Source organism: Alligator sinensis, unplaced genomic scaffold (genome assembly GCF_000455745.1).
Source record: "Alligator sinensis unplaced genomic scaffold, ASM45574v1 scaffold728_1, whole genome shotgun sequence".
Taxonomy (NCBI): domain Eukaryota; kingdom Metazoa; phylum Chordata; order Crocodylia; family Alligatoridae; genus Alligator; species Alligator sinensis.
This window is the reverse complement of record NW_005842825.1, coordinates 448,593-471,798: the sequence shown is the minus strand read 5'-3', so window position 1 is coordinate 471,798 and position 23,206 is coordinate 448,593. Positions and strand designations below refer to the sequence as shown.

General features: G+C 41.9%; 1 protein-coding gene across 1 annotated transcript in view; it reads right to left on the bottom strand.

Annotated features, from left to right (window-relative positions):
- The window catches only part of VPS13A (vacuolar protein sorting 13 homolog A), a 186,351-nt gene that overhangs the window by 122,728 nt on the left and 40,417 nt on the right, over nucleotides 1-23,206 (bottom strand). Inside the window, exons 11-19 of the mRNA XM_006035364.3 lie at nucleotides 20,542-20,669; nucleotides 20,208-20,314; nucleotides 16,912-17,083; nucleotides 13,944-14,006; nucleotides 12,322-12,457; nucleotides 6,091-6,185; nucleotides 4,811-4,953; nucleotides 1,616-1,817; nucleotides 1,403-1,517 (exon numbers count right to left, since the gene is read on the bottom strand). Of these exons, the coding sequence (XP_006035426.1) occupies nucleotides 1,403-1,517; nucleotides 1,616-1,817; nucleotides 4,811-4,953; nucleotides 6,091-6,185; nucleotides 12,322-12,457; nucleotides 13,944-14,006; nucleotides 16,912-17,083; nucleotides 20,208-20,314; nucleotides 20,542-20,669 (1,161 nt within the window). The remainder of the gene's footprint in view (nucleotides 1-1,402; nucleotides 1,518-1,615; nucleotides 1,818-4,810; nucleotides 4,954-6,090; nucleotides 6,186-12,321; nucleotides 12,458-13,943; nucleotides 14,007-16,911; nucleotides 17,084-20,207; nucleotides 20,315-20,541; nucleotides 20,670-23,206) is intronic.

The following is a 23,206-nucleotide window of genomic DNA, read 5'->3' as shown; positions in this document are numbered from 1 at the left end:
AGGGGAAAGGTTCCTGCACCTTCATGAAACCAGGTTCACTTCCTTCCAGTTGTTCCCTCCTTTCTGAAGATGAATACCAGGAATGCTGCCCCCTGCCTGCTTCCCTTTCCCCTCCCCCTGGCTAAGCTGAGTGCTGGGGGTGGCAAGCTGGGCTTCCAAGCCTGACTCCTGGTCCTACCAGCTTCTCCTTGTGTTCCTTTCATCCTCAGCTGAATGGTAGTCAGCAGTATAAAAACCACAGAGTCTAAGAGCCAGGTTGAGGGAAACCCTTCCATGCCAGGCTCCCAGCCCCTCCAGCTGCTCAGCAGAGTGACAAGGGCAATGATTTAAAAGCCAGTAGGGCTATTAACCTGATGTATGAAAGCACTCCCCAAGCCTGGCTCATAACTCTGTTGGTTTCCCATTGCTGCCTAGCTGACTAGGAGAAGAGAGTGGGGTGAGGAAAGCTTGGGTGACTCGCCACCGAGGCAAAATGAGCCTGCCTCACCCCACATCACACTGGGTTAGCTCGAGGCAGTGTGGGGTAAAGGTAGGCTGCTGTGCCCCTGCAGCAAGACTTCTGGAGCCTTGTTACGGCAACTGAGTGCTTCCACCAACCAGATCAGCCCAGAGGAGTGCGAGGAGGGGACTATTCTCCTTCAATGGAGGACCAGAAGGATTCATATCACAAGAGAATGCTCCCATTCTGCCAATCAGCTCAGTGGCACTTTTCCCCTTCCCCCCACACTGGTCTACTTCCCCCCACGCACAAGCTGCTCTGGGTGCAGCCACTTCGAAACCGTGTAATGCGCAAGTTTGTAGCTGGTTCCATCATTTTATAGCTGGATGGACCTTTTTATGGTGTGATAATTATGTTGCAAATGTGGCCGGTCTAAATGTATTGCAAGATTAACCAGTTAGTTGTGTGATAATTACTTTGCATGCATGGAAAGTCTTACTTGCATGTGTGATCAGTCTAAATTTATTGTGCGATTAATCAGATCATTGCGTAATATACATCACGTGTGGCAAGGGCTAGATCCAAAAAAATAATAATAATAAGCATAACTATTCCCCAGATTTTGAACTGCTTTAAAATCTTCCCAAAATGACTATTAGTAATCTATGCTGCATGGGATTTTTCTTTATTACATGCAATCTATGTCTACAGAGTACAGCGGGGGTGTTTAACGTTTTTAGCGTACTGACCTTTGGCTCTTTTGAAATTTGTATTTTCTTTTGTTGCAATATTTTATTAATTATTGTCTTCAATCTACGTAAACTGTATGCGTATGTCCATTAGCAATGTTAAGATGTATTAAACATCTATGAGAATTTTTCGAATAAAAAAATAAATTTTCACATTTTTAGGAAGCAAAATTTAGCAGAAACTACATCAATTCAAGTGTTTTTCAATGTTCACCTGTTGATGTCTTCTCACGAAATTCTTCAAGCTTCATCAAAGTTGCAGAGGTCAGTTGCTCTAAATGTACATCTTTTGGAGGTCTAAAAAAGTCCACTAAGCTATTCACAGTCCTCTGTTAAAATAATGGAATAACATTAAAAAGTGAATTACAAAATTCTTGGAAAAAAAAAAAAAAAAAAATCAGTACTTCAATAAAATATTCTTACTTACTGCATCATATATTATTTCCAATGGCTGTGCTTCTACTCTGATTTTTTGATCAGCTTTCTCATCTAAGGGGTTGGTCTCAAACATTATGCTCAAGAGTGATGTATTGTTTTCTGAACAGACTGTTCGAGAAGATAGTAGACAGGGTATACATTTTTCTCGAGACATGCCCATAACTTCGAATGAGTTTATTTTTGTTTCAAATCTGTACAGAAGGTAAAATGGTATAAAAATTATATTTACCCAACATCCACTGTCTTAATAGTGAGTTACCAGGAAAATAAATAACTACTGTAAACCTACATTTTCTATCACCTTCCCCATCTTTTAAATAGGTCTCCGTTGGAAAGGTCCCTTCATAAACTGAAAAAAGTGCCCCACTATATTAAAAAAAAAAGAATGTATCCTTTTTCTTCTTTCTAACCCCATTTGGGGATATTTTGTTACTTTGGCCTACAGCAGGAGAGGAGAGGTTTCTATTAAAAAGCTATCTCCTTAAGTTAGTAATTCCCAGATCTTTCAGATCACTATATACGGAATAAAAATAGAACACATTTCTTATCTAGTGGTTCCTCTTCTTCAGCAATTTCTGCATCAAGATCTTTGCTTACAGTTCTTTCCTCTCAACTTATAAGAAAAATATCCAGACTTGTCGGTAATGTTATCCCCTAAGGGGTTGCAGCTTACCTAGCTCAGCTGAAGTTTCAAAAGCAACAATCGTGGGTACAGCTCATGCATTTCCATTAAAAAGTTACTTAATAAAACACAAACAGTGCTGAAAGCAGACCATATATCCCAGGATTATCCTCTCCCAGAGAAATCAACTCAGTGGCACAAAGTTATGGTCCCTTTTAGTTATTCCCTTCTGCCCTACAAGTCTTTTCCTATTTGCTGCAATGTGCCACACTTTCAACAGGAGGGGTTAAGAGTGCTTCCACCCTAGTCCTTTTTTAGTGTGGTGGTTAGAAGCTCTCTTGGCAAGGTAGAAGCTGAACATACAAACCCCTTCAGGCTGAAAAAGGCTTAAAATCCTTGGCCCCCCACTTCCTGTGCAAATGTTCTAACCACTAAAAGCTGTTACATAAAATTAAAATATAAATATAAGATAGGTACCACCAACACAGACCATGTTTTATAAGCAAAGGGACAACTTAGGCACTTAAGCCCAGGAAGAGGTTTTGGCCTATGAATCCCAGGGCCAGCAGAGACAGGAAGACACTGGGAGAGAGGCAGGATTTCAGAATATCCCTCTTTTTTTTTTAATTGGCAGCTGCAGGCATCCCCCTAAACCAGCATGCTGGCTGTTGTGAATTCCAATTCTAATCATCCAACTCTCCCCATTCATTTCATAGGCAAGTTAGGCACACAATTCAGGTGTGAATCCATGCCTTGAAGAGGGACATCTAAAAGAGTTAGCTATGACAACACTGAACACTAGGGGAGTGCGAAGCTTTGGTCACCGATTCGATTTGGCAGAGATTAGCTGGCCAAATCACAGAATCCAAATTGAATCAGGAGACCCTTTAATCTCTCCGAATCAATTCAGACAGATTCGAAGATTCGGACATAGATACAGCTTTAAATGTTTTTTCTACATACCTCAAGATACCAGGTGGCTCGTGAACGCTGAGACGGTGGGGTGGCTGGAGCATCCCAAGGGAGCGCAGGTGGGGAGGTCCCCAGCACACTCTACGGTGGGCCCGGAAGTGGACCAGAAGCATTTCCGGGTCCACCGTGGAGCGTGCAGCACCTTCCCCACCATGCCCTGGCTCGGCGAATAGTGCCTCCTGGGTCTGGGGGAGCACCCAGGGTCCCCTGCAGGCAATTGCTGAGCTCGGGGGATTGCGGGGGGTATCCCCCACGTGTTTGGTGGTGAATCCGGAAGTGGAAGTACTTCCAGTCCACTTCTGGGTCTGCTGCTGAGCATGCGAGGGGGCCCCCTGAGCTCCTTTGGGACACTCCATCCACCCCCCACATCTCAGCATTCATGAGCCATGCCTGGTACCTCGAGGTATGTAGAAAACAAACATTTAAAGCCATATTTATGGTTGAATTGCTGATTCTCTGAATCAGCATCGAATCTTCAGATTCAAATTCAGCCGAATCGAATCGGGACAGTGATCCAAATCAACAAATCAAATCACTGCCCCCCAAATCAGGCTGAATCCAAATTGAATACGGCCCACTTCACACACCCCTAACTGAACACAGCCATACCCAAGTTTTTTGTGGTTTTAGGCCTTAGTACCTCTCAGAAAAATAGTTTAATGAAAATGGAGATGATTTTACAAGAAACAGCACTTAAGAGTGTAATGTTCGGCTTAGGTATAGAGACTATATATATAACTATAAGAATCATGCAGTTATGGCTGCGTGCCTTCTTCCCATATTTCAATGTTTCAATAAATACAATGCCCTAAAAGGTACTTGCCAATCTATTCACATGCTAGATTTGTGGACTCTCACTATTAAAACATGCTTCCTGAACACCATAACATGATTTAAGAACTACATATTCATTTTGGGGATATATGCACTATGAACATACTTTCAAAGCATGCAAATTCATGCATTTGCCCGAGTTAAATTCTAAGAGCTCTAATTACATGTCTAAATTAAGTTTTGCAGCAGAGAAGTTAAGAGTAAACCAAAAGCTCTAAAGGAATATAAAGATAACAGAGGCTTGTATGGACAAACATACATTTTAGCTGCTTTATCAGGTTTCAAATATTTAACAAGGCTGGGGAGTTGCCCCTTGGGAGCACCATCAGCTATTACAGTGTTACTGTTACATATGCATGCTCCTTTACAAGTTAATTAAACTACTGTAACTTTAACCCTGAATGAAACAATTAAAATTTCACCAGTTTTGCTGCACCTGTATCACTACAGAAGTATGAAGATTGATCAGCTCCATAGTAACAGGTTATACGGATATAATGTGACACTGACAACTATTACATCTGCCTATACCCAAGAATTGAGTGAGTGGATGATTAACCTCCTGTCAGTAACTGATAGAACTGTTTCTACCCACTAAGACACAATCACATTGAAATGCCCATTATAATAGACTACATAATAATAAGAGAAAGCTATGCACTATCCAAAAAAATTATCTAGGCCATAATCCCGATTTATACTACGCACCATAAAAATTTTATATGGAATAAAGAAGGTTCAATGTAGAAGGCTTACCTTATTGCCTGTGCACCTGGTCGTTGTGTGAACATTGTACTCAGGTCAATTAATGCAAATTTTATCAACTCGGGTTTCTCCTGGTTTTCCCTTATTGATATGGACATGCTTAACAGCTTTACAGAGAGCCTCATGGCTTCATACTATGTAAGCAGGAACAAGTAAAATAATTTTTAGTTACAAGTAACAGTTGCTGTTTGAGACTGGCTTCTGTACAATTAAACTTGTGGGGATTCATACCCGCAGCACACAGTTGCGTCACTTCCTTCAGAAGGCAAGTCCATTTGTAAGCAACTCACAGAAGGGTGACGTATGAAGTCTACTTTATATAAAAGTGTGCACACAATCCATCCTCATACTGTCACCTGACAGTGACCTCAATTCTCTAAACACCATCATTCTAGTTTCAGAGTTTAGAGAATGTGCAAAAGGCTTCAACCTAGAAATTATCTGGCATCTAGTGATGTCTAAACTGGGCATCGCTATAGCAAAGTAGTACCAGATCTGTAGATAGATACACTGATCAATTGATAATCCATACAGTTAACACTTATCCTCACTTAATGAAATAATGTTAACTGGAACGATGTTATTACATTGCTTATCTATTAGAGACCATATTTGTTTAAAGTTACACAATGTTCAGTTATAATGTTGTTTGGCCGCTGCCTGCTAGTAGGTAACTACTTTGTGACATAAGCCACAGGACACTCCTGCTTCAGTGTGGCAGCCATTGTTGTTTACTTTGTGTTGGTACAAGTATTCCCTGAACATTTCTAACTCGTGATTGTATAAATGATTTAAGACTTAGACCTGTTTTCTTTGTTTAAAATTACTGTTTGTTTAAGTTGTTTAAAAATATACTATATATGTACAGAATGTCTTTTGTCTGGCAAAAACAAAAATTTCCCTGGAACCTAACCCCTCCCTCCCATATACATTAATTCTTATGGAGACACTGGATTTGCTTAACATCATTTCATTTAAAGTTGCATTTTTCAATAACATAATTATGACGTTATGCAAGGAGTAGTTAGTTGTATTTTGCCTACATGTATCAATTGATAATATCTAATTGAGAAGAACTTTCTGAGGAAGTGGCAGTAGGTATAAAAACCTCACAATCATTCAATTAAGGGAAGAGGAACAAAACATTTAACAAAAAAAAATTAATTAACTTTAAAAATGATCCGTCTGTGCCATTTCATATTGCTGTCTAGTATAAAACTGCACGTGCCAAAATGCTGGATAATCAAGTAATAAAGCTGAATTTTACTTACTGACTTGGGCAGTGTAGGATCAACAGTTGTTTCACTATATCCAATTGCTGCATAGAGTTTAGCCTTTTCTTCAAGTGTCATCAGTTCTTCAAGACCTGCCATACCACAAAGAGGTTTATTATGCATGCAGCACAGATTAATTTGCAACATGCAAAATAACTTCAATACAATGTTCTACATCTCCTTTAAAAAAAGGAGACTTCTGTGCAAAACACTAATTGGAAGTAAAACCTTCTGACTGAACTAGTCCCCAAGATTCACTCTAACACCAATATACAGAGATATACTCAGATTTCTACAGCTAGCAAAAATTACTAGATTACACCAATCAACAGGAGGAAGTTCTTAAAGAGGAAACAGATGCAAAAGAGCTAGGGTAAGCACACAGCAATGAACATAAATTAAAAGTGCTTTATAACACCAACTAATAGAATTATATAACATTCCTTAACATAGCAACCCCTCCTGATCCGAGGAGCAATCTAGACAGAGTGTTGACACAACGAATAAAGAATTATTCTACAATCATAAATGGTGTACACGCTAGAAGACTGATTCTGCAGACCTCCTTACTAGTTCCACTAAACTAAGTGCAATTCAGGACCAGGTCCGCAGAATCAAGGTTTCAAATATTGTTAAGTACTGAACTGTAGACACAAAACTTGCTCTAATTTGTTCTGATGGCCTCCAACAGAAAGGAGATAAGAAAATGGCAAGACTTAAAAATAACAAAGCACTCGTCAAAGTTGTGTGAGAAATATTAGACAACCACCCTCATGTAAAACAAAGGATTATAAAGTTGGAAAATAATTATAGGAGGCAGGGTTGCCACTTTGCTTCTAATGCCACTGTGCGACCCTGGACTGGATGAGGCAAATTAGCTAAAAAACAAGTGGTTACAACTGGTTAGGAGAAGAATTCAGAAACTGGAAGCTGAAAATAGCTTTCATGGTATAGAAACTACAAACAGCTGATTTAGATAAAATTTTACAACTGGTAATTCAGCAACTACTTTTTTGGTACAAAAATATTTAATAAAAATCAAAATTTTACCTATGAAATAGATACTTAAGCACCTGACAGTCTTCAAAAATGGGGATATTTATAAAAATGTTCTTAATTAATTTTTGTAATTATTGATTGCATCTCCATTGGTTACTCGATAAGTAAGGTTTTCAGTACTGGGTCATTTGCATTAAAATGTTTTAAGTGCTTACTGTTTAATTCCGTTCCAGACCTTCCATGAATGGGGAAAACAGAAATGGAATATGGTTGCCCAACAAAGAAAAAATGTTGAACTCTGATATCAGCAATTTTAGTATCTGGCAGACCTAACAAGGCCAATAAAACAGCCCCCTTTGAAGATGAAAGCTACAAGAGTATTCCTGGAGGAGACCTATTATGCAAGACCTATTATGCTAGAAACCATAAAACCCAGGAGTTTAGCTAATACAGGAGCCAAGGACTGCTATAGGTTTACGGATTTAAGCTCAAGGGAAGGGAACAGGAATGTCTGCAGAACTTGGTTGCCCAGGAAACATTTGCTGGGGGGGAAGAAATAGATACATGTATACAAATTGAATAAATTGAATAATATTTTGAATAAGTTAGATACCTCTTAAAGCAATTTTGGGGGACTACACACTCCCCCAACCCAATTGCTCTAAGAAGTATCCAATTTATTCAAGGGGATTTACTCCATTCTACAAAACCAGAAGCTTGACATTTGTATACAAGTAAAAAACTTAACCCCCACCCCCAAAAGAGGAAATTTTGCGCACCACACACAAATGTGAAGATAAAGGCCACGTACAAATATTCAGTTCCTCTGGGGGAGTCTCTGCTTTCCCAGGAAAAACCACTAATGTACAGATGTTCAGGATTTTTCTCCCAGGGCAAAACTTTTCTTTTGGAGTGGCCATTTAAGTGGGAACAACCAGGGTTGAATCACTGCCAGGAGAGCTGTGCTGCAGAGAGAGACAGGCAGTCTGGGTAAGCCAGTCAAGTCGGCCTTCTGCACTTGTGCCATTTGTCTCTGGCCACACTGAGGGAACACGCAGAGCATGTTGAGATATGTAGCTAGGGGAACCCTGTACACATAGAGTGAGCACAGCAAGCTCTGTGCTCTATAAGGGCTCAGCATTCAAACATCTGTTCAGGCATCTCTGGGTACATGTTTCTACCATGAGAAAAATAAAAAAATCCGGGCAAATTTTCCCAAATTATCTGAACGTTTGTACGTGCCAAACTCTGCTAAGAAAAATGTGGGCAGACTAATGAGCTCTACTGAGGGCACTAAAGCAATTACATTACCTTCCACACTTGAAACAATGTACACAGGGCAATGCTGTTCAACACTGCAGATGAATGGTAGGGACATGCCTCTAGCTTACTCCTGCACAGAACTAGAGGAGCTTTCCTTATAATTACTGCTGCAGGCCAAGGCAGAGGTTAGACAGGAAGAAAAAGCTGCAGATTGGTAAAAGGATTCTCATGAAGCTGGCAGTAGGAGTTGGAAGGGAAAGATACTATGACTAGCTAGGCAAGAAGACTGAGATAAAGGTGAAAGATACTATGACTAGCTAGGCAAGAAGACAGAAATAAAGGGAGAGCAGAGCATGGGAATAATGGATGAACAAGGAGATTTGGAGTAGAGGCAGGGTGGATAATGGAAATGAGGGAGGACTGGGAATGAACTGGCTGTTGGAAAAAATCCTGAGATCAAATGAAGAGCTGTAAAGTGATAAGACTGGGACTAGGAAAGAAGAGTTGAGACTGCAATTTCATAGGAAAGGAAAATGAATCAGGAAGAAAAAAAAAAAACAGGTGGAAGAGAGGCAAAATTGGAACAGAGAATAGGTGGAGAGATGGAAGTCAAAGTGGAAGAAAAGGAGACGTGTGTCTACTTGGGAGACTAGAATACAACCTAAGTTTCCTGAGTCTTACAAATTCTTGTGCCATCAGCAAACATCTGTGAAACTGCCACTCAGTTACTAGTTCACTAAAGCAACGGTTCTCAACCTTTTTCGTATCAGGATTCATTTGTAAACATGGATGGCCAGTTCCAACCCAGCGCTCCTTACTCCCAACCTGCTGCCCCCTGCTCCTAGCCCCACCATATGTGGGGCAAGGGGTGGGTGTATGGGGCATGGAGCCACATGTGTGAGGAAGGGGGGAACACAGCAACCCCTTGCAGGCTGGAACTCTACCAGCCTGCAAGGGAAAACCATGGTTTCCCAAGTTTTTCTCCTTTAAAGGGAAATCCATTTTTAAAGTTTGTTGGTCCATTTTTAAAGTTTGTTCACGACCCTTTCAAATAGTCTTGCAACCCACGGGTTAAGAAACACTGCACTAAAGGATTGTGACCAACTATTCTGCTATTCTGACCAATTAACCTAAGCATTATTGATTTAAAAGTTCTAATCCTGATGCCCCATTTGGCTATTAACATAAAGACATACAATGACATTTTTTGGTTTTGATTCTTCTTGTGTAGTTCCTTTTTCTTTTTAAACTTCAGAAATTAGAACCTCAGAAGCTGTATTAAAACAAAAGTATGAAGAATATAAAAAACAAGCACTCAGAAGTTAGGAAATAATAGAAGTAAGGTTGCCTGTACCATCTTAATTTGGTCTATTTTGTAGATATACATTATGACATGGTAATTATATGACAAACCACTTTCTACAGTACACTTCTTTCATTCATTGTATAAAACTGGATGTTGCTCATTCAGTGACCAGTTATTCCATATTTTTTCTCCTCATTATTCAGTGTGTGACCCTCAACTGCATTTACCACACTGTTCAAACCTGACTCTGGACACAAATTTGATTTCCAATAGGGTTTTCTATGGTTCTCGTCAATATAGTACTCAAGTGCTTCATGAGAGATGGGGCGAAACCATTCCCATTTTACAGATAAGCAACTGAGACACAGAGATTAAAGTCAGAAGTATTTATTTATTCCAGGTATTAAATTTTAAATGTCTAAGAATTTTTTTTTCCAGAGTACTTCAAACGTTTTGCACTCTGGAACTATTCTTTGAACGTGCAACATATTACAGTTACTGTTACGTATGTTCATCACTTCTACAAATCAGACTCACTAGACATATTTCAATCTCTGCAGTGAAGGACACAGAGCAGAGGCTGGCAACCTACAGCCTGTAGTGCTTCTGGCAGAAGCACTAGCTGGGGGTGGCTCTTCCCATGCCAATGGAGGGAAAAGCACCAGCTGACAAGGTCCTTGCACCCACCCACCTGCCTCTGATTTGAACTGGGTTAATCTGGCCTACAACCTAAGGTTGCCAACCACTGAGAGAGAGATTCTCTCTAGACAATAGCTTCCTGAATCACTATCAAACTAGCTCTACAGTGCACACTGAACAAAGCAGGGTTTCTGAGAAAAAATAGTCTTCTGTTACATGATCAAACCACCTCAGTGCATACACACAAGAGGGCCAATTTAAGATTACACAGGTGAACTTTACTGATGTTCCCTAATTTCCTAGGGCTTGACTTTATACTAAAAGAACAATGTGAAAATTAAAACTCCTTAGAGACTAAAATAAAATGAGCAGCTACAGAAGTGCATTACATCTGTCTATTCTCTTTCCTTTAAATCCCTATCACAGTGTGTGCTAGGATTAGGGTGACCATACATCTCAGTTTGCCTGGGACAATCCAATTTCTTAGGCCATCCTCGTGTCCCGGCCAGTTGGTGAAAATGGAAACATTAGTCCTGGACTGGCACCACCCCACCTGCACTGCCTGGCTTGGTTTCTCCTGAGAAGAGGCTGGAGGTGGACAGGGTAGGCTAGGCACCACACCTCCTGCCTAGGGCAGGAATTGGTTGAGATGGTGGGGAGACTACTGCTGGGACCACAGGCTGCTCATGTGTGCGTGAAGCGCTCTGGGAGAACTTGTATTTTGGTGCCCTCCTGAGCAGCAGCTGGAGGTGGGTGGCAGGCTCCTCCTGCCAGAAGCGGAGGGGGAGGCAGGGTCCTGGTTTCCTTAAAAATAACATGGTCACCCTAGCTATGATGAAAATGTTGTTAGACACAGGGAAGTACAACGGAGGGCAATATGTAGAGCTCCTTTTGCAATTTTTTAAAAAAACAGTAGGCATCTGACACTAAATCCCTCATTAGGCAGAAATTTAAACTCTATTAAACAAGTAGATATTAGAGGAAAAATTCAACAAATGCAATATCCTCAAGTTTCATAAAATATTTTAGTAGCTAGTCTAATTCTCTCTTCACCCTTCAAACTAATTTAGAGGTTTAGAAGTAGTTCAGATTTATTCCTACTTCTATTAAGGCTTCCCGTGATTTCACTTCTATTTACGGGGTTTTTAAATGTCTCTATTCACTCTAGCAAAGCAAATTAAATGGTACTCAGATCTGATACAACTAAGATGTAATTAAAATAATTCTCCAAAATTATGTTACCTTTGGATTCCAGACAGATTAATTTCCTAACCTGTAATCAATTTCCTAACCTGTATCAGGAAACCAAGCCTTTTTGGTTTAGCTTCCCTATCCCAAAGTCTTTACAGGTTCTTAACAGATGCTCACATAGCCATAACCTCACTGGCTATGTACAGATATTCAAAAAGCCCAAGGCAGAATTGATCTAAATAACGCCGTTTTCTGTAAGCAGCATAGTTAGTTCGGTAGCAAACAGAATGCACATTTGCCCTTTGGTGGGCGGAAGGGAAAAAATCTTAGACTGGGTTCTGCCATTTTTAAATAAGTCAGTGCGTGCCAAACTTCTGTTCCGTCATGGGTATAAACCATTTTCCAATCATTTATATCAGTAAAAGTGTAATGGGTGTACCTGGCCATTAAAGCTGGTATTAAACAAAAATAAAAATATTCACTTGCTAGTAACTTTTTTAGCTGAGTGTTCCCACCAAACCGCACCGTTACTCTAGCAGATCCATACAAATACTCCTAAAAACGGACAGGAGGAGAGAAACCCAAGAAAGAACTGTAAAAATTGAAAAATACTTCGAACCTTCACAACATGTATCACCATCTCGGAGTGATAATGGTAGAAAGAAATTTAAGGATAGTCATTTGCCTTCTGCCAAACCAGTATTACGTTTCCCCCCCCCCCAACCATTCCTACCCCCCATAAAAAGCTTCTTTAGTAGAGAGAACCCTTTTCCTATAAAATCATGTTATGGTCACAGAAAAAAATCAATGCAACTATTAAGTGGACATACTTGCGCCCTTTGCCTGTTGCTTCTTTTCATCTTCTTTTTCCCCTGACCAGCCCCATATCCAGCCAAACCAGCCACCAGAACTATCTTCATCTTGTTTCACCCCTGGTCTGTAAATCTTTAATCCAGCTTTGGTTGCCTGTGATACAGAAGAAAGTAAGTAATTATTTAATTCATATGTTACACAGGAACTTAAAAATTGAGAATTAAGATTTTTTTAATACACTAAGTGGGTGGGATGGATAAGGTGAGATATTTTTTTTTATTCCAGCTGCAGGTATTGGAAGCATACTGTGAAGCAGGGGTGGCCAAAATGATGGATCCAGCTGGTGGCTGGACTCCATTTCCCAGCAGCCCCTGCCTGCATCACATCACTGCAGCCTGTTTCCATGGAGACCCCAGGAGCAGCAGCAGCACTGTAAAAGCGCACTGCCAGGGTTTCCACGGAGACCAGCTCCAGCACTGCTGGCAGGGCAAAATGCTGCTCAGGAGCCAGGGCTTGCAGTGGTGAAAGCACTGTCCAGAGCCGAGGCAGAGCCACAATCCGATGCCTGCACACCACAGCCCGGAACGTGTGGGCAGTGGATTGCAGCTCTGCCCCAGCTTTGGACCACGCTGTCATAGCTCCAAGATCGCAGCCCAGGAACAGCTCCCTGTCCAGCTGCGTGTCCTAACAGTGGCACTGAGGCTGAGCTGAATGGAAACCCTGCTCCTGCACTGTAATGCTGACGCTGCTCCTGAGGTCTTCATGGAAACTGGCTGCAGTGACACAGGAAGGAGCTGCTGGGAAATGGAGGTCGACCATGGGCCCAATCCAACTCGCAGGCTGGACTTCGCCTGCCCCTGTTGTAAAGTGTAACACGTACATTTTTGGAAACGGGACTGCACTATTGGCAAGAAATCACTCTCTCAAGTAAAAAAAAGTCTAATGCAAACATTGCTTACAAGTAAGTCAGACCCTCTCCTTTTACCATATAGGCTTTGAAATTGCACTCCCTGCCAGGGTTCTCAGCTGGGCAGCACACACAGAAAGAACAAGGATGAGGGAAGCTCTCCCCCACCCCAGTTACCAGCATTATGGGCTTCCAATGCTGCTCACAGTGTCCAGCCGGACAGCAAATTTCAAAGACAGCAAGCTGGGAACTGGGCTCAGGGAGAACATCCCCAAGCCCATTTCCCCAAGCCCCCAGCTTCCCACTGTTGCCCATGCTGCCCAGCTGGCAGTATCTGGTCTGGAAAAGTAGGCAGGGAGCTTCAGGGGCTACTTCACTCCCTCTCAGACTGGTCTGGGAGAGGACTGCAGTACTGGAGCAAAGGTGATAAGAAACACAGAAAATAACAAAGGTGAACTAAGGAGTTACCCAAAACTTTTTCAGGAAGGGCTGTAGGTATAAAATTGAAAAGATGTCAAATTTATCCCAAATCACTTATTTTAAAAAAAGATTATGAGGTCATCACCAAGTTCTTGTCTACTCAGGATAGAGGTGAACAGAGTTTAGGCCCAACCGTGACTATCAGTCCAATAATCAGAAGACAGTAAATAACTGTGTAAAATGTACAAATAAAAAGGCAACCCCTTTCATATATTAATTTATTTTCTCTGAGCTTAATGATAATAGTTTTACCTCAACTTCTGCCTGCTGTCTGGCTAATGTGATATTAAAGATGTCCAATGTCTTTTCAAATTCCTAGGAAACAAGGAAGAGAACTTTATTATTTAATTGTTCAATTTGATAAATGCCAAAAAGTATACAAAAACAAAATATAGCAAAGAATTTCAGCAAGAGGTAGTTAATCACATTAATCTGAAGTCTGACTAACACAGCTAATTACCTTTCTATTCATGGATGGCACCACACTCAGCACAAAAACCATTTTATTCAGTCCCTGCATGCTCCTACTCTCTCAACTGTTTGAACCTAACAAGGTACAGCAAAATATGGCATACAGCATATCCTCATTTTCTGGAAAATTTTAAACATTTTTTCTGTCCATTGCAACAGCTTTATTTTCACCTGCGCATAAATAATTCCCACCTCCATTTTGACCCTTGCTTTAATTTACATTCCAGCATTTTTGTCCATTTGAAAAGAACATCCTTAGTGGTTGTCTAATGTACTGGTTATTTTTGTACATACCATGTATCTGGAGACAAAGTTAAATATGCATCTTTATGAATTCTGAATTTGTGAGCTTTATATTTTTGTGAGAGGAAAAAAGAATACAAACAAAATGTTGTAAAGCACACCATACAAAGCATGATTTTTAGAGCTTCCTCCTCTGCCAAAACTCTGGCCAGAAACCAAAACAGTCACTGGCCCTCAGAGAATCTTTTCCACTTTTATATGGAATACATTTTTAGAGAGAGCCAATTTCAGCCCAGAGAAGACTTAAAGTTAGTCCCAAATCAGTCCATACACAGCATTACTGTGCTTTAACAGCTGGCCTAAAAAACACTTACTACACAGAAACTTACTGTACAGTAAATGCACATGTAAACGCACCCAGTGAGGCAGAAAAATGCTATGTGCTTAAACAAGGTATGCACCAATACGCAGATAATTAATATTTGTTACAAGAGCAGCAACAGGAACACATAGGTAACAAACTAGGACTGGCAATATGTTATGTAGGAAAACAAATCATGCACTTATCCCATATGCATAATACTGTTTTTAATTGCATACAAAAGCAGGGTGTAATGCCCCACGCATGGGACTGTGTACACAGCCAGGTGAACTGAAAAGAAATTTGCAAACACCATTACATTAATGGCTAAACAAAGAAATGTATGTATTTTTAACAGGGTTCTATTGGTTAAAAACAAATGCAAGGAACCCAGTATAAATGTAATGTAAGTAGGGCTTTCTAGATTGGATGCTAGGTGAAAAAATATTGGTGACAAGACAGACCATTCAGGATACTGTTTCAAAATAAGTTTCATAGTACTTAAAAAGTCCTTAAAAATATACACCATGTTTACCCAAGTTTAAGATGACCACCCCCCCGCAATAATTAGATTCTACACATGGGTAATTATAACAGATATATAATATTCCATGTACAGAACCTAATTATTGGGAGGCAGGATCTTCAATCTGTCCCTCCCAGCGCTGCAGCAGGGAAAGCAGAGACAGGGAAACAGGTGGCCAATAGGGCTGTATGAAGCTTTGGTCCCCGATTCAATTTGGAGGAGATTTGGCCCGATTCAGCGACCAAATCTCTGAATCCAAATCGAAATTGGGAGACCCATTAAAAAGGTCCAAATTGAATCCGAAGCCTGCAAAAATCGATTTGGAAAAGATTCAGATGGGCCGGGGAGAGGCAGGCATAGCCGGAGAGCTGCAGGTTCTCCCGCAGCTCCTCTGGCTGTGCCTGCCTCTCCCTGGGCAGGGGGAGCCGCAGGAGAAGCCCCCATGGCTGCTCTGCCCGGCCCCATCCCCCACCCAGCCCTAGCCTAGTCCCAGCACTTTAAAAAACAAACAAACAAACAAACAAAATAAAGCCCCACACTCACCAGTTCTGGCAGCGGTGAACATGTCCTCTGAGGGTGACAGACCCCACCCACACCATGTGCGGGGCAGTGCGGAACAGAGGGGATCCCCCCCGCCCCCCCCACCTGGCATCCAGGTGGCAGCTGTCGCATGGCATGGGTACAGCCCAGCTGGGCAGGGCGTTGCACACTGCATGGGAGTTGGGGCTGAGTGATGCCAGAGCTGCCCCAGCTCCCAGGGCTTTTTTTTTTTTTTTTTTTTTTTTTTTTTTTTATACAGGCTCTGATGCAATAGAGATCAGCAACTTACAGCTCGTGGTCCAAATCCAGCTCAAGGAGCCATTTTATAAGACTTGTGGAGCCAGGCAGGGGACCCCCCCCCAGCCGATCCGAATCACCGAATCGGCACTGAATCTCCAATTCCAGTTTGGCTGAATCAAATGGGGACAGAGATTCAAATGACTGAATTAAATCACTGTCCTCCAAGTTGGCCAAAGCCAAATCAAATACTTCCTTATTTGCACAGGCCTAGTGGCCAGGCCCAGGTGCCTTGCCCCCTGTCCCACTATTTGCACACCCCTTCCTCCCATACCCTGCTGTGCATATACCCTCCTAGTGCCTGCCATCACTTACCCTATGAGGCAGGCCCGGCTCAGTTTCTACCTCTGGCCCCAGTTCAGTTAGGAAACAGCAGCAGTGGTGACAGCACCAGCACTGGCCCTGGGTCCAGGCCAAAGCTAAAGCCACAGCAGCTCATCTGCTGCTGCATAGCTTTCCTTGCACTGCCGGAGGCCACAGATCTTACCACTGCTGCTACCTGGTTCAGGCCAGGGTAGCTCATATAGCGGAGAAGGGGGCATGTGAAAGAGAGGGGATACAGGATCCCCCATGACCTACAACATATGCCATGCAGTCACTGCCATGCTTCTGCCCGTCCCCCTCCCCACCCCTTGCACAAGACACCCCAGCCCTTTGTAAGTTTTAATGGATGTTACTACTTATTTGGTGAACATATGGCCCTTTAAGTCTAAGCAGTTAGCTAGGTACATTCAAGTTTAGAGGTCAATATAAAGTAAAAAGTTTCATGGAAAATTACTAACTTCCAAAAATTTTAAAGTCTCTTCATTGGGTTTCTTTGATGTTATCTTCATTTTATACATCTCTTTGTAATTCCTCACTTGTTTTCTGTGATGCTGAATGTGTTCCCATGACCACACATTAAGCTTAGGTTGGACATTTACTTCAAGGACACTGTAAATAATGTATTTCCACCTAATGCAGGATACATTAAAACGTAAGTTAATTATATGTTACTACAAAGTAAGTTGACTCGATCAAAAAATCTCATAAACAAAACACAAGAGACTTAGCAGTTTTTAGAACACACTGTTTAAGACGCCAGCTGCGAACTTTGAAGACGTATATAAAATATGTACTAGAGAGAGCATGTAAGCAAGCTTGAGCACACATTTACACAAAGATAAACAAAAATCCTTAAATTTGTGGACCTAAGAGAATAAAGCGACTGCCATGAGGTTTGAGGAGGGAAGAAATAGAGGGGGGCAATTTTGGTAGCTAGATAAACTACAAAAGGTAGTTTTGCCATCATGTCCACTGTGGTTTAGCATAGGTCTTGATATAATGCAAGAAGAAAAGCTAGCACTAATTCATTTTTGTCTATGGGTGCCCATTATATTATAGTCACAGACGAGTGCCAGCCAGCTAAGGGGAAAAGTTCATGAAAAAGTCAAGAATCAAATCAATCAACCTATAACCATCTTCACTAGAGCTGCCAAGAGCATCTGGGATATAAGTTTTGAGTGTAATGCACTGTTATAAAACAATGCATTCCAACTTCAAGTTAGCTCCTGGAACCTTAGAAGTGGGTGTGGAACTAGGAAATGAATAAAGTAGACAGACAAAACTTTCAGTAAAGGCCCCTCCATACATTACATTTATGCTGCAACTAAAGTATTAATCATGGCACATGTCGCCACATGGGGTGACAAGGCTCCCGGTTGCACTGGAAGCAGGGTGGATTCCTCCGCAACAGTCCCCAGGGATCGTGTGCCAGAAAGGGCTAAGGGTTGGCTCCATTCACCTGCAGCTAACCAAGTCCCAGAAGCGGAGGCATGTGCGTCTCTGCTGCACCACTTTAAAAGCACACTCTCCCTGCATGTGGGAGGGCGCACTGAGGATGTCACCTAAAAAAGGCATCTGGAGCTTCAGTGTGCCGCGATGGGAGCAAATGCAGCACAGGCAGCAAGGAGCTCCCCCGCTGATCTGGTGGGACCTGACAAGGATTCCAGAGAGCTACCACCAAGCCAGACCAGAGGAAACCCAGAGGGGTTCCTACCCCCAAAGACAGGAGTTGCAAGGCATCCAGCCAATTGGTGGGACCTGCCTCAGGACTGAGCTCAAACATCAGATGCACAGAGTCCTCCCCACCTCCCACAGCACCATACCTGAAGTGCTCCGGGGTTTCCTTTATTTTTGTTACCGAGATAGTAGAATCCCAATATGGCCCACAGCCCGGTAATAAGGGCCAGGTGGCCTTGATTTAATTTGAGTGTAGAGCCAATGTGGGAAGATCCCACTTGGCTGCTTCTAGCACTTCCAAGAGGACCAGCTGAGTGCTAAGATGTCTAGGGGTGATACCCAGAGCTCTCAGACTTTGGAAGTGTGGCAGAGCACCTTGGGGTGCCTGCCACTTTAAGGGCAGAGGCAGGCAGCTACCAGGTGCTTGATGAGGGCAGCCATTTTGAACACAAGGCATATAAAGGCTGCAGTTTGCTGCTGCCGGGGAGACAGAAACATTGCCTAGCTGAACTGTAGCAGGAACAACCTTGAAGGTAAAGGCAGGAGCTTATAGGGATGGTTTGGAGGCTCCTGGTCCTGGGCATGACCTAAAACTGCACCCTGCTGGGGAAGGGTTGCCTGGTGGGACTTGTGGTGGCGCGGAAGACCCCAGGAAATGCCAGGCCAGTTACTTCCCCAGTGAAAGGTGAGGAGGGGTGCCTTAACCCCAGCCCCCATCTCTGGGTGGGTTTTGGAGGCAGTTGGGGGAGTAGTGGGGCCAGGTATGCTCATGTGTAGGTGCCTGAGCCCAGCAGGGATGAAAGATCCCAGAGGGGGTAGTGTGGAGAACATTGGGAGGCCCTGCACAGAGTAGGGTTGAAGTGTGAGTAGGCCTGAAGGGCTGTGCATGTGAGGGGACGGAGTAGGGCTGAAGTTGGGAGTAGGCCTGAAGGACAGCCCAAGGGGTGCACTGAATAGGGTTGAATGGGAGTAAACTTGAAGGACAGTGCAAGGGCCAGCCCCGTGAGAAGTTGTGCCTGGTGAGAGGCTTGGGGCAGAATTAGCCCAGGGTTTGACACAAGGCTGGACCACGTAGAGTAGGTGAACTCACAGGAACCGAAGGTTCTGAATGGCAAGGCCAGTATGAGTGTAGCGAAGTCTGATGGCCCAAGAGGGGCCGCTCAAGGGGGAGCGGGGCAGTGGAGTGTGGCATGATAACAGGCAGTATGCCAGAGGCGCACGCGCATGGTCTCAGACCGGAAGTAATGTTAACCTGGATGCCGTCTGCAAGGCATAGGCTGCAGCGTAGGGAAGGAACAGAGCTTTGGTCACCCCCTGGCATCAGGGCATGTAATGGGCAGTCTCCCATATTTACTATCTGTTTGTAGCAACAGCAAAGCCTTGGCAGGCAAGACTGGGCAGATTTCCCCGTAACGACAGGTGGGCAGGCCGAAAGAAGACCCAGTTCCGAGAGATGCTCCCTGTCACAGGAAGTATTTTGGACACCAGCATCATCCTTCAGGCAGCGGTGAAAATGAGCTGGGGCATTGTGTGTGGCAACCTATTACATCACGGCAGCTGCAACTGAACCCGGTTGGCGAATGGACAGGGTGTAGGGGAGGCAGAGGCTCAAGTCAACCGCCCCAGTACCAGGGGTAGAGAATCTCCCCTATTTCTGGAGGAACCTCCCTTCCTATCAGTAACTACTGATGATCAAGACATGGTGGGCAAGTAGAGGGGAGCCCATTCAAGGGCAAGAGGCTCCGGGTACTCAGCAGCAAGTTAAACTGAAGTGCAAGGGATAAGTGATTGGCGCAGGAATTGTGACATGCCCCACAACGTCGCAGCCAGCCCTACCCCACATACAGCATAAGTGGCATAGGTGCTACATGTGTAACCAGTTTAAAATGGCATGGCAGGAGATACAATTGTTGGAAACAGGGATCAGATACCATGCGCCTTTAAATGAAGGTGTGCTAGGGGCTTAAGAATTTCACAAACCATGCTCTCCTTTAACAACTGCAAAACAACCTCTAGGTAATTATTTCAAGTAAGTAACATATAAAAGTATATTTTAAAATCTTTTATAAGGTCTTACCATGCCTTGGCATTGTTGTGCAAAGGAACATCAGGCCTGTATTTCCTGTATGGTAGGTTTCGGGTCATCATATCAATGGACTCAAGGAGCTCCATAACACTGAAGTACTAGCCAAACAAAACAAGTAAAACATATTATTATTATTAATAGAAACAGTTCTAAAATATTAACCAAAAATATTTTGAAAACTGTATTATTTACACCAAGGAGAGAGAGAGAATGGTCTCAAAAGGTTTAACAGGCTCATTCTAATAGTTCTCAAAAGTGCTTCTTTAGTCAATCTGCTAATATTTTTATCAAGTCATAGAAATAATTTTCATACAAGAAATGTTACCTGTGGTTTATTGAATTCAATGGCTATATCCTGTAAATTTACATCCAAGTCCATTTTTGGTGAAGAAAAGTCAAAATCAGATCGAGGATTCATACGGAGTTTGGCTTTAGCTGAAATTGGACGAAATACTAGAAAACAAAAATGTAGAAAGAAAAGTTAAGTGCGAGAAACTGAAGTCAATCAGTTAATTATTTAGTATAGCCTAAAATTTATGCATTATTCCACTGAAAAATTCTCAAATTTCCTTTATGTAGCTTAAACACTAAATAAGCAGTACTCATTTTGAACAGTAACAAGCCAAGAGCCAATGGGAATTTCTTTAAAAGAATTTACCTCAATATTTCTATTTGCAGGGTTTTCAATAATTAAACTATAAATAAAATTAAATTAAAATGTGATGTACATTGCCTTCCATATGCTGATAAGTGCTACATTATTAGTATATAGTTGAAACTATTTTAACTGTAAAATTCACTTCACTATACCAACTATTACACCATAATAGTTCCTACTCCATAGTAATTTACTTTGCAGGAACAGAATAAAGGTAAAACTATTCACTGCTTATGGGCAACATTTTTTCATACATCAGGTTACATTTTAAATTAAGCTAGTCAGAAAATGTAAAAGTAGTAAATATTTTTAAAAATGGGGAAAAAATAGTCAAATAGTTTTCATTTTCTGACTAGCTCTGCTTCTTTGATCTGCTGCTGTTACAAGTGTCGGTCAAATTCTTAGTAAATCTTTAAATTGACCTTACCTAGTAAGTAGGCAACTACCAGAGGAAGAAGTAATTGATAGGTGTTTAAATACCCAGGGCAGTTATATTAGACATGTGCTCTTTACAAACTGGGCCTTTATTCTGCAATAGGCAGATTTAAATGTCGGTGGAGGTACAGTTGCAGAATGAAGGCCTTCTTTAACAAATGTTCCAAATACCATGATTGAAAGTGTAGAATACCTACACTCAGCTACTGTACTTATTATTCAATTAACTTAATAAATCCTATGATTTGAAGGTGATTTGTGAATCTCATTATAAATGTATTTTCAAAATTACAGGAACACGTTATAAAGAAGTCTCCTAACACACATTACATTTAAGACATGGTTAACACACATTTAAGTCTACTTAAGGCATGATAATGCAGTAAACAAACCACATAGTTATTCCACATATATGATGGAATCATTTTGTGGCTCATTTGAATCATGCCTTAAATTGAACATGTGGCCATCCAGGACCTTTCAAACCCTGCATGCTGCACAGCTGGTTTTACAGTTCTTGGTACACAGAGAGTCCTGCCTCAGGCTGCTGCAGCCCAATGCCAGTTCCCTGTGCACTTAGCTGATTGTCAGCTGGGGCCAGGGACCAGTTTGGTTCCCATCCCCAACAGACAATCAGCTGATTGATTTCATCTTCCTGTTGCAGGGGGAGCTTGGGCTCATGAACCAATTGGGATCCAATTCCCAATCCCAAAATTGCACATGCAACATGGCAAAAAGCACAATTGTTGGGATTAAAGATTAGATCCCATCACATCTTGAAAGTGAATGTCTGTCAGGGGCCCCACTTTTAAAATGGAGGACCCTAACCACATTTTGTGAGTATTTACATTTGTTAAGATACTTTATCCATTCCAGCAAGTTGCCTTGGATGTGGAATAGTTGTTAACTAAAACTGAGACAGGTCCTTAAATTTCAAATAGAATTTATGACCATTTATTAAGTCTCACAGATTCCAAAACCACAAAAAAAATCTATTATGCATAGCCGTGTTTCCATTTTCACTTCCATTACTCTACTCTTCTTCCACATGAGGCTAAAAGAGTTATTTCCAGAAACCATACTTTTAATACATTACAGAGCTTTTATTTAGCACCATATCAACAATACATGGAAACCTGGGAGAGGAGGTTATTTCATATCAAATTTAAATGTTTGATTAAGAAAATGGTAAAATTAAACATTTTGTACAATACAGTAGAGTTATGAGGGGAACAGGACCCCAAAAATAGAAATCATATTGGTACATACGTAACTGTGGGATGGTAAAGCAATCTTAACACATTATTAAACATGCAACCTACATATGCCCAGGGTTAATTTTTTTTTTCTCTCCATACTTTATAGGTATGAGTCAGAACCAAGCACATGGTAACCATATTAGTATATAGCTGTAGGATGGTAGAGGCATTCTTGGTTATTTTCTTTACATTTGCTTATGTTTGCCAAGGGTAAAGGTACTCTCTGTAGCACTCATGGTCTTTATTAGAGGCTATGGCATAAAGAGGGGGTGCCATTTTCAGTCTATCCCCCAACTCTAACTTCTGTCAGATAATCTTGGCTGACTCTTCATACTAATGATAGCCAATGATGTGCTCAACAAAACTTCCCATGACCATTTGATGGTGTCTGATACCTCATCAACTTGAAATAGCACCATGGCACCTTGCACTCTCAGAATGTTCTCATTACTCAGGTCCCATGAACCATGTGTACTGATTATGAACTCCTGCAGGCACCTTACACACTTCTCCTTCAGGTTACTAGCCAGTTGGCTGTACTTAGTCAACTTCTCTTTCCAGACTTCAGTGAAAGCCTTCCACCAGTTCTTAAAGGAGATGGTCACATTGATGATCAAGATCTTTTTGCTGTCAATGGT